This window comes from Cynocephalus volans, chromosome 5 (assembly GCF_027409185.1).
Source record: "Cynocephalus volans isolate mCynVol1 chromosome 5, mCynVol1.pri, whole genome shotgun sequence".
NCBI lineage: Eukaryota > Metazoa > Chordata > Mammalia > Dermoptera > Cynocephalidae > Cynocephalus > Cynocephalus volans.
Window position 1 is genome coordinate 50,037,115 of NC_084464.1, and position 18,378 is coordinate 50,055,492.

The 18,378-nt window shown below is 46.8% G+C and overlaps 1 protein-coding gene across 1 annotated transcript in view; it reads left to right on the top strand.

The window, feature by feature from the left end:
- Nucleotides 1-18,378, top strand: part of GLP1R (glucagon like peptide 1 receptor) — a 40,046-nt gene that overhangs the window by 12,279 nt on the left and 9,389 nt on the right. Inside the window, exons 4-7 of the mRNA XM_063097724.1 lie at nucleotides 4,602-4,720; nucleotides 5,082-5,188; nucleotides 15,490-15,643; nucleotides 16,232-16,391. Coding sequence (XP_062953794.1) covers nucleotides 4,602-4,720; nucleotides 5,082-5,188; nucleotides 15,490-15,643; nucleotides 16,232-16,391 — 540 coding nt within the window. The remainder of the gene's footprint in view (nucleotides 1-4,601; nucleotides 4,721-5,081; nucleotides 5,189-15,489; nucleotides 15,644-16,231; nucleotides 16,392-18,378) is intronic.

Here is an 18,378-nt window from a genome sequence, read left to right on the forward strand (position 1 = left end):
CCCTCCTGATCCCTACCTGTTTGTTAGCTTAGTTCTAATTATATGAGAGTCATAAAATGCTTTTAAAATAGCCTATAACTCACAATTCTTGGAAAGTCTAACAGGTGCTTCCCTGAGTAATGTTGAGCCCAGGAGCTTTTACTGCAGGTCGGGGTTGCCAAGAAGAGATTGAGGCCTGAGCTTGGCCCCAGAGGAGTTCTGGCTAAAGTGGTGTCAGAAGCTCTATCACCAGCCCCAGCAAGGGAGTGCCCCTTTGAGAAATCAAGGCAGGGAAGGCAGCAGGGCCTCCACTGTGACCATGTGTGAAGGCCTACTAGGTTCCAGGCATGTCACGTGCTCTATCTCCTGGGAAGTCGTGATGGTTCCCGTTATACAGATAAGGAAACTGAGACCCGGGGGGGGGGGGTCTACGTGAACATGCGGTATTTATGTGTACCTATCATGCTCTATCTCCTGGGAAGTCATGAGAGTTCCCATTTTACAGATAAGGAAACTGAGACCCAGGGAGGTGAAGTGACCAGCCCAAGGTTCACGTGTTCACTGACATCTATATAAATACGTACTCATCTATGTAAATATGTTGAGGGCAGAACCAAGATTTGAACTTGAGTCTGCGTGGTTCACACCTAAGCTCCCTCTCCTACTGATGCTCTCCAGTAGGCTTCACCTGCACCCTCAGCTCATGCCTTCATTTGAGCCCTGCCTTTGACCCTCATCCCACCACTTTGGGAAGGGCCTGTGACTAGCCTCTCTGAATCTCAGCTTCCCCATCTGTAAAATGGGGGCCAGGTCATCCTTGCCAGCTGCCTTTGCTGCCAGGGAGCAGGAGCTAATGGATTCATGAACAGCTCTCACAGCCCTGAGTGCCCCCATCCATGTGGAAGGGCGGCTGTTAGTTTGATTACAGACGCTGTGGCAGTTTCCGGGAGGGAAGTGTTTAATTGGAGGTTTTATTTCCAGCGCCAGGGTCTGACTTAATGAAACATCTCTGGGCCTCTTGTCATGCTGCCGCCCGGCTGCCTCCCTGTGTTGACAAGACCCCAGCCAAGCCCCTGGCTATTATTTACCAGCTCCTCCCAGGCCAGATAAAGCTGAGCTGATAAGCAGGGCTGTGCCCCTACCCACCCTGCCTCCAGACAAGATGGGCATCTGGGGACCACGAGTCCAACCAAAACTAGCCCTGGCTTTTAATATTTGATGCTAATGAAGGATAATTGACAGGCACACTTGCAGGGCTTCTGAGCTGCTCAGGGACAGAGTGATCCCATGACTCTGTGCCAGTAATGCACACATCTGTGCACACACCACCTCCCCCCAGCCAGACTTGAACAGAGGCTCAGGGAACAGTGTGGGCTGCCTGGGGTCTGCATTGGCAAGGGGCCCTGCTGGGAGGGGTCTGGGTGTTCGGAAATCCAAGCCCAGAGTAAGGGCAGAGGAGAAATGGCACATGGCCATTGTTGACTGCTAGCAGCCTGTTTGACTGCTAACTTTTGGCCTCTGGAGGCAAAGAGCAGGGGATTTGTACCCTGACTCTGCTGCATCTTCACTGGATGATCTTGGGCAAGTCATCTGGCTTCTAAGAGGCTCAGTTTCTTCATCTGTAAAATGGGGTTCACCATGCCTACCTTGTAAGGTGGTTCTGATGTTCAAAGGTATCAGGTATACAGTAGGTGTTCAAAAACTGATTCTGTAAGGCACAACTTGCAGAGAGAGTATATAAGGAGCAGGTAGGGAAAGCACCTGAAGTTGCAGAGTGCCTACTGTATGCCAGGCACTGTGCCAGCTATGGAACAGGGATATTATTAGCATTGCACTGCTGTGGGCTGTCCCGGGTAAATGGGTGGTTAGATGGTTCGTGCACCCCAGGCTGTCACTGTGTCTCTCCTTTCCCTGGCCCCTTGTCCTCTCTCCTTTCTCCCTCCTTCCTCCTATCAAAATGGACAGCCAGAGCAGGGTCTGACACCAGTTTCATTCCCCATAGAGTCAGCCCAGGGCCCCATCACAGCTCTTGGAGGTATCTATAGCCGAACAACTGGTTTTGTGCCTCATATCAGGACACTTGGCTCCTGGTGAAGAATTTCAGGCATCCATGCAGCAGATAGGAGAGGCATTCAGGGGCTTGCGAGGAGCCCTTCAGGTTGCTAAAATCAGATCAAGTGTCTCCGCTCCTCTGCCTTTGTGCATATGCCTGCTTTTGTTTGTAGATGCAGTAGAGAGGTATTGGGACATTGTGATTCCCACTGTCAGAAGTTCCGCTGTTAGGTTTTTGTTTCCTCTTCCCGGTGAAGTATCTTTTAAAATGCAGAATCTTCCAGAAAGAGTAATACTGCAAGCTGATTCATCCCACTGTACTACCAGATAACTGCGGTCTCCGGAAGGGGGACCTATTTGAGGCTTTGTCTGTGAAAGGAGCTGGGAAGGAGAAGAGAGAGCAGGGAGCCTGCACTGTTGACTGGGGTCAGTTAGGGAAGGACAGGCCTGCTGATGTCTGACAGTGCTGGAAGAGACTGTCACAGGACCCATCTATGGGTAGGCCTGAAAATAGAGCCCCCTTACTAGATGGCTGCACCCTTCCTGGGCCCCTGAGTGGGAGGCCCTGGGGCTGCCAGCACCCTGCATGTTAATGGGACCCCTCCCCAGAGCCCTGGTTCTTCCCGCTGCCTCCACCTGCACCGCCGCTGCCACCTGCGCCCCTGGCGGCTTCTCCACTCTCTCTCCTTCACTCACACTCTTCTTTCCTCCCACAGCTGGGGAAGCTGGGCTGTAAAATCTTTTAGTCTTTTAGAATTTTAAATCTTTTAAAGTTTCTTCCTGGCTCCAGCCTCCCTCCATGATCCCTCTAAGCCTACTGCCTCCTCCCCCACATCCGCCCACTGCCCTTTTGTCCCTGGCCCTGGGGTCAGACTTCAGTTCTCTTGCAGGGAAGTAATGAATGAGGCATTTCCTGCTAGATACAAGTAAGCACCTCACCTCTCTCGGCCTCACGTCAAACCTGGGGCCACGAGCCTACCCATCTCCCTGGGTAGGTGACAGTGGGGCATGGTGGGGTCTGCGTCAGCACCTGGATGCCCAGATGGGGTGTGAATGGGCACTGGCGATGTCCCTACCCCAGCTCTGCCGGGCCTGTGTCTGATCTCTGTTGGTCTGTATTTGCGCTGCTCCTTTCCCAGATCCTTTTTGTTTTTCTCTGACAGTCCTGATTTCCTGAAGCCAGACACTGTGCTGCCTCCCTCAGGCTGAGGCTTCCTGAGGGCAGGGGCTGGGTGCCTCCCCTGTCAGATGGGAGATCTCCAAGGGCAGTGTCTGTCTTAGTCCGTTTTGTGCTGCTATAACAGAACTACCTGAAACTGGGTAATTTATAAAGAAGAGAGGTTTATTTGGCTTACGATTCTGGGACAGCTGCATCTGACACGGGCCTCAGGCTGCTTCTACTCATGGTGGAAAGTGGCAGGCAGCCGGCGGGTACAAGCAGATCACATGGCGGCGAGAGGAAGCAAGAGAGAGAGAGAAGGTGCCAGGGTGTTTTTAAGCAACGAGCTCTCGTGGGAACTAAGAGCAAGAACTCACTCATTAATCCCCCCTCCCCCAGGGAGAGCATTAATCCATTCATGAGAGATCCGCCCCCATGACTCAATCAGTTTCCAGCACTGCCACATTGGAAATCAAATTTCCACATGAGTTTTGGAGGGGACAACACATGCAAACTCTATCAGTGTCCATCCCCAACATATGGCCGGGGTCACTAAAGGTAGGAGCTCAGTCTTCCCCCTTTGAATGGAGGATATGTACTGTGAGACTGTGTATTTCTTTTACATCAGGTGGTCTTTGAGGGAAGGTCTGTGTCCTCTCTATCAGACTGGGATGTTTTAAGGGCAGGGCTGTGTCTCCCTCAGATGGGGGCTCCCTGAGGACGGGGCTGTGTCTCCCCTCAGACTGGGGCTGTGTCTCCCTCAGACTGAGGCTCCCTGAGGACAGGGCTGTGTCTCCTCCTCAGACTGGGGCTCCCTGAAGCAGGGCTGTGTCTCCCTCAGACTGGGGCTCCCTGAAGCAGGGCTGCCTGTCTTCCTTCCTCTTAGGAACTTGGTGCCACATTTGTTCTAGGGTCAGCTCTCCCCAAGTATGTGTGAGAGAGATGGGTGCTGAGTCTTGAAAATCAGAAATTGTAGCCAGTTACTGAGGTGCTGGCAGGGCCACTGCTGGTCACCACTAGTCCTCGTCAGTATTGTGATTTGGGGTTGGAGGCAGGGACATGGAACTGGGCTAAACTCGTCTCAACTCATCTCGAAGTCATGGATTTATCAACTCTGTCCCAGGGTCGCTGAGTAGAAAGGCTGAGGGTGGCTGAGCAGCCTTCACTTTGGTGACCCTCTGTCCTATCCCTGGGCCATAAAGCCATATGGCAGTTGAGGAAGGCCCAGGTGTGCATGTGTGTATGTGTGGGTGTGTTTGGTGAACATGGGAAGAGGACATGACTAACTCAGAGGGGTCAGTTCTGGGGGAGCAGGGATGACTTTCAGGGTGGGGAGGACTCAGGGGCATCTAGTGATAGGCAGGCTGCCCACTCTGGGCCAAGGCTCAGCTGCCAGGTCTCCCTGCCCCAGTGCTGCAGGGCCACGTGTACCGCTTCTGCACCACTGAGGGCCTCTGGCTGCACAAGGACAACTCCAGCCTGCCCTGGAGGGACCTGTCGGAGTGCGAGGAGTCCAAGCGAGAGGAGAGAGTGAGTTGAGGAGGGGTTCTGAGCCAGGGAGGGAGTAGCAGGATCTCAGCTTCATCAGAGCAGAGATCCTGGACTTCTGGTGAGCCCCCTGTGGTCATCTCACCCATCCCCCTGCCTCAGGGGTCTTTGCACACTGTGCATGCTGGTCAAAGGTGGTGTGTGTTCACCTCTTTGGGCTTGGAACAGCGTCCGAGAGATGCAAGGACCGTCACCTTAGGTTATTCTCTTTCTTGGCTCTGGTATCCCCACTGGGGTCTGACTTAGGGCTCCACCTCTGCCCTTGTCCCCTGGGAAAGAAGAATGTGGGAGAGAGGGGGCCATGGGCTGCCCCATGTACACTCATGTCCCTGTGTGCACACAGAGCTCCCCGGGGGAGCAGCTCCTGTCCCTTTACGTCGTCTACACGGTGGGCTACGCACTCTCCTTCTCCACTCTGGTCATCGCCTCAGCCATTCTCCTCGGCTTCAGGTAAGGGGGCCCGAAGCCCGGGAGGGGGCTGCTTCATCCTAACTCCCCCAGATAGAGGAGGGGGACCCCAAACCAACCAACAAACGCAGTAGGTTCTTCTCCCAAAAACTGTCCAGAGAGCCCTTGCCATGGAACAGGAGGTTGCAATCACAGGACACAACACTGTGCACTGCGTCTCATCTCCAGTGTGTAAATGTGTGCACACATACTGCAGAAAAGAAACAAACAAAACAACACCACACGTGCTTCGCCCCCCAACAAACACCTTCATAGTGGATGGTAGGATTATGGGAAACCCTCTCCAGGAAGCATGTGTAACTTAAGTAATCAAGAATTCAGTATGAGTTTAGAAAAGATCTCAGGAATTAGAGATTCTGCTCTCCCTGGAGCTTGTCGGCACCGGGGGGAAAGTTTTTCCTTAGGTCTAATGGATGAGACATTCCTTCCAGACAAGGAGCTGGGGAGCAGAGTGCCAGGGGCTTCCCACTCCCTCTGCAGGTGGGGGTGGGCCAGGGGAGCAGGGTTCAAGGATGGAAGGGAATCAGACCTCAAGATACAGTAGGAACAAAAGAGGGGTATTCCCCCTTTCACCCTCAAGGCACTTGGCACAGTCCTGCGCACACAGCACATAATAAATGCATTCACTCAATGAATATTCTCCTCTTTTATTATGAAGTATTTCAGAGATTCAGTAACACAATGACTGACATTGCGATCACCCATCACACACTGTTCTGCCAAAGAAACAAAGCATCCTGTACAGTTGCACTTCCCTGCATAACCCTCTCCAATCAGGTCACTCTCCCTGCCCTGCCCCCATCAGAGGTAACCACTGAATGTGCCCCTTATAATTCCCACACATTCCCTTATACTTTGACCATATTTGTAAGTATCTAGAAAAATATATAGCACGGTTTTGCATGTTTTTTAATAGCGTGTTGTACAGGTTTGTCTTAGTCCATTCCTGCTTCTATATCAAAATACCTTAGACTGGTGAATTTATAAGTAATAAAACTTTATTTCTCATGATTTGGGAGACTGGGAAGTCCAAGATCAAGGCACCAGCAGATTTGGTCTCTATTAAGGGCTCGCTCTCTGCTTCCCAGATGTCACCTTCTCACTGCGACCATATATGGGGGAGGGGTGAGAGTGAAGATCTCAAGATCACGCCTCCTACAGGCCTTACCTCTTAATATGAGCGCTGTTGCATTGCGGATTAAACTTGTTTTTTGCATTTTTAAAATTAAAGCATAATTAATTATACATATTTTTTGGGTACATAGTTGAATATCAATACCTGTGTCCAATGTGTGATGGTTAAATCAGGATAATTCACATGTTCATCATCACAAAATGTAATAAATCTCAGTGTCCATTACCCAATTTCTTGCTAATCCCCCTTTTTCTCCCCCCTTTCTACCTCTAATAACCACAGTTCTGATCTCGCCTTCTGAAAGTTCAACATATTATTGTGATTGTTTTCTTTTCTTTCTTTCTTTCTTTATTAGCTCCCACTCATGAGTGATGACATGTGTCTGGCTTATTTTGCTTAATATAATTTTCACCAAGCTCAACATGCTGCTGTGAATGGCAGAATTTCATTCTTTTTTATGGCTGAGTAGTATTCCATTGTGTATATACACCACATTTTTCTTATCCAGTCATCCACTGATGGACATTTAAGTTGGTTCAATATCTTGGCTATTGTAAATATAACTGTGATAAACATAGGATTGCAGGTATCCCTTCCACATGATGATTTCCATTCCTTCGTGTGTATACCTGGTAGTGGGATTGCTGGATCATATGGTAATTTTATCTGTAGTTGTTTGAGAAACCTCCATACTGTTTTCCATAATGGCTGTACTAATTTACAGTCCCACCAACAGTATAGGAGTGTTCCCTCTCTCCATATCCTCACCAGCATTTGTTATTCTCTGTCTTCTTGACAATAGCCAGTCTAAGTGGGGTGAGGTGATATCTCAGTGTGGTTTTGATTTGTGTGTCCCTGATGATTAGGGATGTTGAGTATTTTTTCATATACTTGTTCACCATTTGTATGTCTTCTTTTGAGAAATGTCTGTTCAGCTCCTTTGCCCTTTAATTGGATTATTTATTTTTTTACTATTAAGTTGTTTGAATTCCTTGTGTATTCTGCATATTTATCCCTTGTTGGATGTATAGTTTGCAAATATTTTCTCCTATTCTGAAGGTTGTCTTTTCACTCTGTTGATTGTTTCCCTTCCTATGCAGAAGCTTTTTAGTTTGATATGGTCCCATTTGTTTATTTTTTCTTTTCTTGCTTGTGTTTTTGAGGTCTTATTCATGATGTCTTTGCCGAGTCCTACATCCTGAAGTGTTTCCCATATGTTTTCTTCTAGGAGTTTTATAGTTTCAGGTCTTATATTTAAGTCTTTAATCCATTTTGAGTTGGTTTTGGTATATGGTGAGATGTACAGGTCTAGTTTCATTCTTTCACACATGGCTATCCAGTTTTCCCAGCGCAATTTGCTGAAGAGGCTGTCCTTTCCTCAATGTATGTTTTTGGTGCCTTTGTTGAAAATCAATTGGTTGTAAGTCTGTGAGTTGATTTCTGGGTTATCTATTTTGTTCCATTGGCCCATGTGTCTGTTTTTATGCCACTACAATGCTGGTTTGGTTACCTTAGCTTTGGAGTATAATTTGAGGTCAGGTAGTATAATGCCTCCGGCTTTATTTTTTTGCTCAAGATCACTTTGGCTATTCGGGGTCTTTTGTTGTTTCACACGAATAATAGAATTGTTTTTTCTATTTCTGTGAAGAATATCTTTGGTATCATTGAATTTGTTGATTGGTTTGGGTAGTGTGGTCATAATTCTTCCAGTCCATGAACATGGAGTGTCTTTCCATCTTTTGGTGTCCTCTTTGATTTCTTTCAGCAGTGTTTTATAGTTCTCATTATAGATATCCTTCACCTCCTTGGTTAAATTTATTCCTAGATATTTTATTCTTTTGGCAGCTATTGTAAATCGGCTTGTTCCTTGATTTCTTTTTCTTCTAGTTTGTTGTTGGTGTAAAAAAAAGCTACTGACTTTTATGTATTGATTTTCTATACTGCAACTTTACCGAATGCGTTTATCAGCTCTAGGAGTTTTTTGGTAGAGTTGTTGGATTTTTCTACATATAAGATCATGTCATCTCCAAACAGGAAGAATTTAACTTTATCTTTGCCAATTTGGATTCCCTTTCTTTATTTCTCTTGCCTAATTGCTCTGGCTAGTACTTCCAATAGTATGTTAAATGTAAGTGGAGAGAGTGGGCATCCTTGTCTTGATCCTGTTCTTAGAGGAAAATCTTTCAGCTTCTCCCCACTCCAGATGATGTTCGTGCTGGGTTTGTCATACATGGCTTTCATTGTGTTGAGATACTTTCCTACTGTACCTATTTTGTTGAGAGTCTTTATCATAAAGGGATGTTGAATATTGTCAAATGCTTTTTCTGTGTCTATTGAGATAATCATATGGTTTTTGTCCTTGATTTTGTTGATGTGGTGTATCATATTTATTGATTGCATATGTGGAACCATCCTTGAATCCCTGGAATGAATTTCATGTGATCATGGTGTATAATCTTTTTGATGTGCTGTTGTTTTCTGTTTGCTAATATTTTGTTGAAGATTTTTGTGTCTATGATCATCAAGGATATTGGCTTGTAGTTTTCTGTTTTTGTTGTATCTTTGTCTGCTTTTAGTATTAGTGTGATGCTGGCCTCGTAGAATGAGTTTGGGCGAATGGCCTCTGTTTTGATTTTTTGTAATACTCTGTAGAGGATTGGTGTTAATTCTTCTTCAAAGGTTTGGTAGAATTCAGTAGTAAAACCATCCAGTCCTGGGATTTTCTTTGTTGGGAGGCTGCTGATTACTGCTTCAATCTCATTGCTTATTATTGGTCTGTTTAGGTTTTCTATTTCTTCTTGGTTCAGTCTTTGTAGTTTGTGTCCAGAAATTTGTTTCCTCCAGGTTTTCAAATTTGTTGGTATATAGTTGTTTATAATAGTCTCTAATGATTCCTTGTATTTCTGCGGTATCAGTTGTGATGTCTCTTTTCATTTCTGGTTTTTGTTATTTGGGTTTTCTCTCTTCTTTTTTTAGTTAGTCTAACCAATGATTTTTCTTTTTTGTTTATCTTCTCAAAAAACCAACTTTTTGTTTTGTTGATCTTTTTGATCTATATATTTTATTGCTTCTATTTCATTTAGCTCTTTTCTGAACTTAATTATTTCCTCCTGTTGACTAATTTTAGGATTGAATTGCTCTTGTTTTTCTAGTTCTTTGAGGTCTAATATTAGGTTTTTACTTGAAGTCTTGCTATTCTTTGGATGTAAAGCATTTATTGCAATAAACTTTCCTCTTAGTACTACTTATGCAGTATCCCATGGGTTTTGGTAAGTTGTGCTTTTATTTTCATTTGTTTCAAGGAATTTTTTTGATTTCCTGCTTATTTTTTGGTTTGACCCATTGGCCATACAGGAACATGTTTATTTTTATTTTTTATTTTATTATTATTATTTTTTAAAATTTATTTTAGTTATTGAATCAAAATGGATTATACATATTTTAATATGCTGATTAAATCAATATTACTAGCATATATATTGTTACAAATTGTAATTATTCTTTATGCGCATTGTCCAACCTCTCCCCTTCCTCCATTCCCTCCCCCCTCTGCCCTCTAATTGCCCTAGATTTCTTCTCTCCTTCTGAAAGAATAATGGTTACTCTGTTAACTTGTTGCCTAGACGATCTGTCCAATGCTGAGAGATGTGATCAGGTCCCCTGATAATATCATAGAGCAGATGCTTCTCTGTCACTCTGAAATGGGCTTTGTGGAAAGAGACATTCTCTTCTTTTCTTTGTCTCTGCTGGTGACTCTTCTTGTGTGAATGCACTCCAGTGGTTGGTGGACCATCTGCGTGGTGGCTGTGGCGTCTGGCTGCTTTTGCAGCAGCCATAGTTATTGTGGTGGCTGTGGTGGGCCACCCACATGGAGGTGCTGTTTTTGGCATGCTCCTTGGCACTGGAGGTATGCCCGGTTGTGGGGTATGTTTGGTCCCCTTCCCCTTGCCTCGGGTCCCTGGACAGGCCCAAGGTGTTGGCATGGTGTGCCTGGTTGTGGGAGGGGGGTCCAGTCCCCTTCTCCATGCTTCAGGTCCCCAGGCTGGCCCTGAGGCAGTGGTACAGTGGGGTCCGGTCCCTAGATCCAAGCCTCCAGTTCTCAGGCAGGTCCCAAGTTGCTGGTGGTGTGCCTGGGCCAGAACTAATTTTTCATCCTTTGTTTCTAACATGGGGGAACTTCCTGTGGGAACAAGTACTTGAGCTGTGTGGCTGTTTAAATTGCCACTTTGCTGCTGTTTCCCTAGGGAAAGCTTTTTGTGCAGCTCAGCATTTAATGGTTGACTTTATAGGTACTTCCAGCTCTCCAGAGACCTGGTGGATCTGTGTTCTGTGGAATCTCTGATCTGGGCCTGAGTTTTTTAATCAAACTGCATCCCATGCAATTCTGCATTCCTGACCAGTCTCCTCTGAGTGGTCCTGTGCTGATTGGGGAGGAGATCAGCTGTCCTTGCTGTGTCCCCAGTGTTCTCCTTATGGGCCTATCTCCCCCGTGCTCCAAACACTTCACATGGGACGGGCCCGGTGCTGGTCCCTTGCGATGACTCACCAGCCTCTGAACAGCTCCCTTTTTTCAGTTGTTCTGGCTCCTCATTCCTGCGTGGGTCCACGGGAACCCTATTAGTGGTCTTGCTGCCCTGGGAGCCGCCAAGGCCTTCTTCTCTCTTGCTGCCTCCAAGTAACTCCATCTGAAGGGCACAGCTGCAGCTTGTGCCCTTCTCTGCTGGCTCCTGCTCCATGTTCTCATCAGCTCGAGCCTGAAGGCAGCTGTGGCCCGAAATGCTCACAGCAGTTTTTTCTTTCTCTCATCGTAGTTTCTCCTACGTTCATGAACTCCACAGGTCTCTCCTCTTCTCCTGAGCCCCATCGGCCCCAGCTTGGCTGATGTTACATTTTTATAGCTGTAAATTTGGTTGATTTGTGGGAGAGAGTGACGCTGCGGACCATCCATTCTGCCATCTTGATTCAGGAACATGTTGTTTAATTTCATGTATTTTATAGTTTCCAAAGTTATGCTTGCTGTTAATTTCTAATTTTATTCCATTGTCATCTGATTTCAATCTTTTTAAATTTGTTGAGAATTACTTTGTGGCCTAACACATGGTCTATCCTAGAGAATGATTCATGTACTGATGAGAAGAATGTATGTTCTGTAGTTGTTGGATGAAATGTTCTGAAAATGTCTCTCAAGTCCATTTGGTCTAACATGCTGTTTAAATCCAAATTTTTCTCTGCTAATTTTATGTCTAGAGAATCTGTCCATTGCTGAGAGTGGTGTGTTAAAGTCCCTAACTATTATTGTGTTGGGGTCTATTTCTCCCTTCAGATCCAGTAACAGTTGCTTTATTTATCTGGCTGCTATGATGTTGGTTGCATATATATTTATAATTGTTACATCTTCTTGCTCAATTGATTATATAATGTCCTTTATCTCTCTTTATAGTTCTTTGTTTGAAGTCTTTTTTGTGTGGTATAAATATGGTGATTCCTGCTCGTTTTTGATTGCCTTTTGTGTGGAATATCTTTATCTATCCCTTCACTATTAGTTTGTGTGTGTCTTTATTGGTGAAATGAGTTTCTTGAAGGCAGTATATAGTTGGGTCTAGTTTTTTAATCCTTCCAGCCAGTCTATATCTCCTAATTGGGGAATTTAATCCATTTACATTCAGGGTTGTTATTGAAAGGTACTGCATTGTTCCTGCCATTTCATTATTTTATTATGGTTGTTTTATATTTCTTTTGTTGCTTTCTTTCTTTTTTATTGTTTGTCTTTGCTTTTTGGTGATTTTTTTTTTTTTTTGTGGTGATAAGATAGATTTTCTCTTTCTTTTGCAAGTCTGTCCTACTAGTGGTTTTTAAAATTCTTTCTCATGTAGTTATGGTCATGCAGGACTCCCTTGAGGATTTGTTCAAAGGCCATTCTTGTGGTGAATTCCCCCAGCTTTGATTTGTATGAGAATGATACTATTTCTCCTTCATTTTGGAAGAAAAGCTTTGGTGGATATAGTATCCTTGGTTGGCAGAATGTTTCTTTTAGAACTTTGAATATATCATCACATGCTCTCCTGTAGGATTTCTGTTGAGAACTCTGCTGTTAGCCTCATGGGCATTCCCTTATAGGTGATTTGATGCTTTTCTCTTGCTGTTTTTAGAATTCTTTCTTTGTGTTTGATTTTTGACAGTTTGACTACAGTATGTCTAGGGGAGATCCTTTTGGTGTTGAATGTGTTTGGGCATCTTTGAGCTTCTTGGATCTGTGGGACCATATCTCTCCCAATACCTGGGAAGTTTTTGGCTCTTTGACTTTACTTTTTCAATGCATTTTCCTTTCTCTTCCCCTTCTGGTACACCCATAATACTGATGTTTGTACACTTAAGGTCATCAGAAAGATCTTGTAGGCTTTCTTCATTAAAATTTTTTTTCTTTTTTTTTTGTTCCAACTATGTTAATTCAAAAAGCCTGTCTTCTAGTTCAAAAATTCATTTTTCCACTTGTTCTAGCCTGCCACTTATGCTCTTGATTGCATTTTTTATTTTATTGAATGAATTCTTCAGTTCCAGGATTTCTGCTTGATTTTGATTATTTTCTACTGTTTCTGTCTCTTCACTGAATTTCTCATACATGTCCTGGATCTATCTCTCTCTCTCTCTCTCTTTCTTTCTTTGTTTCTTTCTTTTTTTTTAAACTTCATTTCTATCTATTTTTTTAAATCCATTAAGTTGAGTTTCTTTAATATTAACATTGGGATTTCTCTTCAGATGGTTCACCAGTTTCCTATTGTTTGGGGTCTGGCACTGGAGAATCATAGTCTTCTTTTGAGGTTGTCATATTTCCCTTTTTTTTCATGTTTTTTATGTCACTGCATTGCGGTCTGGGCATCTGGTGGTATAGTTGCTTCTTTTAATTTTTAGAGTGGTTTTTGAGGGGAGAAACTTATATCTGTAAAGGTGTTTTATGTTGATAGTTGGGTTGGGCTACATAGGTTTGGATCTTGGTAGGTAAAGTAGTAATGCCGGCTTGCTCCTCACATCTTCTCTGCTGTTAGGGGCAGGCTGCTGTGTCAAATGGGACATGGGGATCCCAGGGAAAGTGATGTGGATCTAGATAGCTTGTATGCCCTCAGCATGCTCTTTGCTTGTGGTGGTGGGCTCGCTGCATCAGAAGACCCCTGAGCCTCCCAGAGGAGCAGGGCATGGATCAAGACAACCAGTGTAAGGGGCCTGGTGCAGCTTCAGCTCACTGTCCACTGAAGCAGGCATGGGGCATTGAGTTGGGTGGGGTTATGAGCTCCCAGAGAAAGGAGAGCATGGATCCAGATGACAAGTGTGTTCCTCCTACTCTCAACTGGCATGGGCAGTTCCCCTATGTCAAGTGGGGCTCTGTGCTTCAGGAAGAAGAAGGGTGTGTATCCAGGCAGCCAGCATACTCCCCTCCACATTCTCTGCTGGTGTGTGCAGAGCCACTGGGTCAGTGGAACTCTGGGCTCCCCTGGCTCCTATCCAAAAATGGAAATGTCCAGCAGCAACCTGGGACCGAGGTGTGTGAGGGTGACTCCATGTGTAGTGCTCCTCTGGGAAAATACAGTCTTGTGGGCTCTTAGCCACTCCACACACTGGGCTTATTGTCCATGAAGGCCTTGTGGTTACCCTGCAGCCTAGTTTGCAGGTGTCTAAGGTGGGAGGGCTGGCAGATGGTGCCTACCTTGTTCTGGCAGTAAAGGGTTCCTTGAGTCTCCATGCCAGTCCTGGTTGGGAGTTTCTCCTGTCCTCCTATGTTGCTGTCTCAAGTTTTCAGGTTTTGGCGGGGGGAGTTCCTCACTGTTTAGCTGCATCCTATAGTTTTTACTAAGGCACTCTACTCTTCAGGTGATTATCTATTTGTTGCTTTTGCCTTTTTTGCATTAGAGGCAAGGGCTGGCTCCCTGTAGTCTGCCACCTTGCTAAGAAAAAAAAGTGGGGGATTAAATTTCAACATGAATTTTGGAGGGACAAAATACTCAAACTATAGCAATATTATTCTGCAGGGTTTATTTTTATTTGTTTTTGGTGTGACATATTTTTGTTTTTCATTCACATTGATAAAGGTGGCTCTATTTCATTAATTTTAACTGTCATTCCATATTTTATTGTATCATATAGCACAGTTTATTTGTTATCCTTTTAGCCGACATTTGAGGTGTTTCTTTTTTTGTTTCTGAATTCCAAACCTTGCTACAATTCTTATCTGTGACCCCTTGTGTGTTTCTCTAGGGCATATACCTAGGAGCAGAATTGCCCAGTTGAATAACACCTGCTTTTGCAAATTTACTAGATGCTGTTAAGTTGCTTTCCATAATGGTCATAACAATTTACTCTCCTCCCAGCAATGGAAGAGAATTCCCTCTGTTTAACATTCTCACCAATGTTTAGTATTTTCAGGTTTAATTGCTGCTAATTTCTGAAAAAAGTGAAATTTCATTATGGTTTTAATTTTCACATCCCTGATTCCTAGAGAGATCAAGCATTTTTTCTGTGAATTGCTTGTTCATATTCTTTGCTTACTTTTTTATTGGCTTATTTGGCTTTCTTTTTTTTTTTTTTTTATGTGAAGCATTCATTATATACTCTGGATTCTAATCTACAATATATTGGGAAGATAGCCTTTAACAGGTTAAGAAATGCCCTCTTATTTCCACTTTGCTAAGTATTTTTACATGAAAGAAAATTGAAATTGTATCCAATACTTTCCGAATTCCTGCCATGTGCCTAGCCCTGGTCTGCCTCTGTGAGGCAGGCCAGAGACATTTAAGACATGGGCCCTGTCATGAAGAAGAAAAGCAAAGTCCCCATTGGGGAACTGATCCTCACACATAAATCCCTTTGGTTACACATGACTTTGCGTAAAAGAAGATGCTGCAGAAAGCAGGATAGAATTAGGGTGGAGGAGGAGGCAGTGACTACACAGCTGAAGCCTTCGTAGAGAGGCAGGACTTGAGTTGGAATGGAAGGATTTTCAGTTTCATGGGGAAGAAGGGCATTTGCAGAGGAAGGAAGACATGAGCACAGCCCCAGAGCTGAAACATGCCTGATATGTGTGTTAGCCTGAGAGCCAGGGGTTGAGAGCAGAACTGCTGGTCATCTCGCCAGGCAGGGGCCCTGCTCTCTCCCTCAGACACCTGCACTGCACCCGGAACTACATCCACCTGAACTTGTTTGCATCCTTCATCCTGCGAGCACTGTCCGTCTTCATCAAAGATGCGGCCCTCAAGTGGATGTACAGCACGGCCGCCCAGCAGCACCAGTGGGACGGGCTTCTCTCCTACCAGGTGTGTGATGTGTCCAGCAGGGGCCTGGGGAGGGATGGGCGGTCGGTGGAGGCCTGCTCTACCACCCCACCTAGCCTGGGACAGGCAAAGGCAAGTGCTGCCAGCCCTGGCTCGCGAGGAGCCCCTAGTCTGGTGCGAGAGGAGTCTCTCTAGTCTGATGGGAGAGGCGGTCCACCACGGTGACCTTGCAGTCTGATGAGAGAAGCAGTCTACCTGGGGAGGCCCCAGTCTAAAGGAGGAGACACGGCCATGGGGAGTTCTGTCGGACACAAGGGCGTAGTCTTTGGAGACGGACCTGGGCTTAAATCCCAGCTCTGCCACTCACTAGCTGTATAATTTTGGGCAAATCCCTTTTTTTAACTTCTGACAGGCTCGGTTTTCTCTCCTGCATGGGGGTAATATTATTGTCTTCCACCCAGGGCAGTGAGGATTCAGGGAGCAAAAGCAGGTATTAGCACAAGCCCTGGCCAGAAGATGCAAGCTCTCTCAGCCTGCATTAACCATGGCAGCTGGGGCAGGACACGAAGGGGCATCAGGAGAGGCAGGAGCAGAGCAGTTGTCCCCACTGGACCCTTCTTCTGCCCCCAGGACTCTCTGGGCTGCCGCCTGGTGTTCCTGCTCATGCAGTACTGCGTGGCGGCCAATTACTACTGGCTGCTGGTGGAGGGCGTGTACCTGTACACGCTGCTGGCCTTCTCAGTCTTCTCCGAGCAGCGCGTCTTCAGGCTCTATCTGACAATAGGCTGGGGTAAGGCCCACCATCCTTCAGCTCATGACTCCCGTCCACCACCCCCTGGACCTGTGACATGGGGGTGGGAGACTCTGATTCTCTTCCAGTGTGGAAGACTCAGAACACACTGCTGGGCCAAGGGACAGAGCCCCCTGCAGAACCCATCCTGGGCACAGGACCTCCTGCCCATGGGCTGGTTAGGCACTGCAGGGAGGTATGGTTACAGCCCCCCAACCTTTGCATAACTCTCCTCCCTTAATGGAAGCCTCCACCCCCATTTGGCCAAATACCACCTTCTACCACTCTCTTGCACACCATTGGAGGTCGTGGCACTATCCTCCAATACCCTGCTCCTAAGACCATCTGGGGATGGAGTCCTACACGCAGACCCGGCAGCCCAAAGCCCTGAGGGAGATGGTGAATCCTGGGCCTCAAGGTGGGGAGGGGGTAAGAGGGTAGGGGTGAGAAGTGGGGTGGGGGCTCTTGCTCTGTCACATGATGATGAAGAGGAGGTCTCAGAGGAGAGCCAAGTAGGGTGGGTGGGGTGACCAGAGGCCAGTCAAGGAAAGGGGTGGGCTGCGGATGTGCCTGGAACCCAGCTGGAAATGTTCTAGCCAAAAAACTTTGCCAAGAACCATCATGCCCTTTTTTTTTTTTTTTTTTTTTTGCTAGAACATTTCTGGTTGTGCTTCTGCCTCTTGCCATGTGGGATTCTGATGAAGGGCACGGTTGGGGTAAGGCAGGGGGCTGAGATCCCTGTACTACCAGGAAAAGAGGTGCTGCAACCCTTCCTGGAGGGCCCACCGGCAACCAGCTGGGACAGAGCAGAGCATAGGCCTTGCCCACTGGCTCCCCCTACTCCACCTGCCACTGAATCTGTGGGTTTCCCTGCCCCACACCCGCTCCCCAGGCCTCCTTCCCGGCTTGCCACTCATTCATTCACTTCCCATGGTCCGTCATTCACGTGCCTCAGGCTGCTCTGACCACTGCTGCGCCCTGACCTCCAGGGACTTCCCGGCTCAGTCACAGCCAGCCTCCTCCCTCAGCGTCTGCTTCTGAGACTTTGCAAGGCTCAGAATTTTCTCTGAGCATCTTCCCCACACCAGGCTGCCAACCAGCCTCTTGAGGAAGCTGCCTCAGGCTGCCAGGCCTTCACGGTTCTGTGCTCTCTCTGGCCCTTCCAGCCTCCCTGTCCCCTGTCCTCTACTTTATTCATTTTTGCTGGTGCTCCTCAGCTACTTTGTTATGCTCAGCCCAGCCCCATCGTAGAAGAGTAGCTCTAAATAGGTTTTAATGTGACCCGTGTCTTGAGGGCACAAAGACCCAGAGAGAGGCAGGGCCTTGAAGGCAGAGCAGGCTGTGGAACCCAGGCCTCCCGACTGCTAGTCCCCGGGCCCCACTGCACGGCATGCACAGTTCTGTGGCTGTGGCCCATGCTGCATCTCTTCAGTCCCCTGCAGCCCCACCGAGCAGGCTCAGGCCTCTGCACAGGGGCAGGTGGGCCCTGGCTTCTCACAAAAATCTCTGCTCCTTCCCATCCTCCCTCCCGCACCAGGACCCAGCCCCACCCTGCTTGGCTCTTCCTCCCCTCCCTTCCCAGGTGTCTTCATCCTGCTCCCCAGTCACAGAAGCAGCGGTCAGCCAAGGAGCCCTGGAGCTCACTAAGGTTGGGAGAGGAGGCAGGCCATGGAGGGGAGCTCAGGCAGGGCTGTCCTCAGGGTGGGGGATGGCATCTGTCCATTCTGGGAAATAGCATCAGTGCTGTTAGTGCCTGTCACCATGACAACGTGAGGGCAGGAACAATCAAAGGGACAGTGTGATATGTGCAGAGGAGCAGGGTGGTTGGTGAGGGGGTGGTTGGTTGGGGTTTGGTTGGGAAACAGGGTGCCCTGGAAGTCTCTGAGTGGCAAATGGGAGACGAGGTGCCAGTTCTTTTCCTACCACCCCATGCCTTAGCTCAGGGCTCAGGGCTCAGGGCCTGTGGGGGCACAAAGGCAGGACTTGG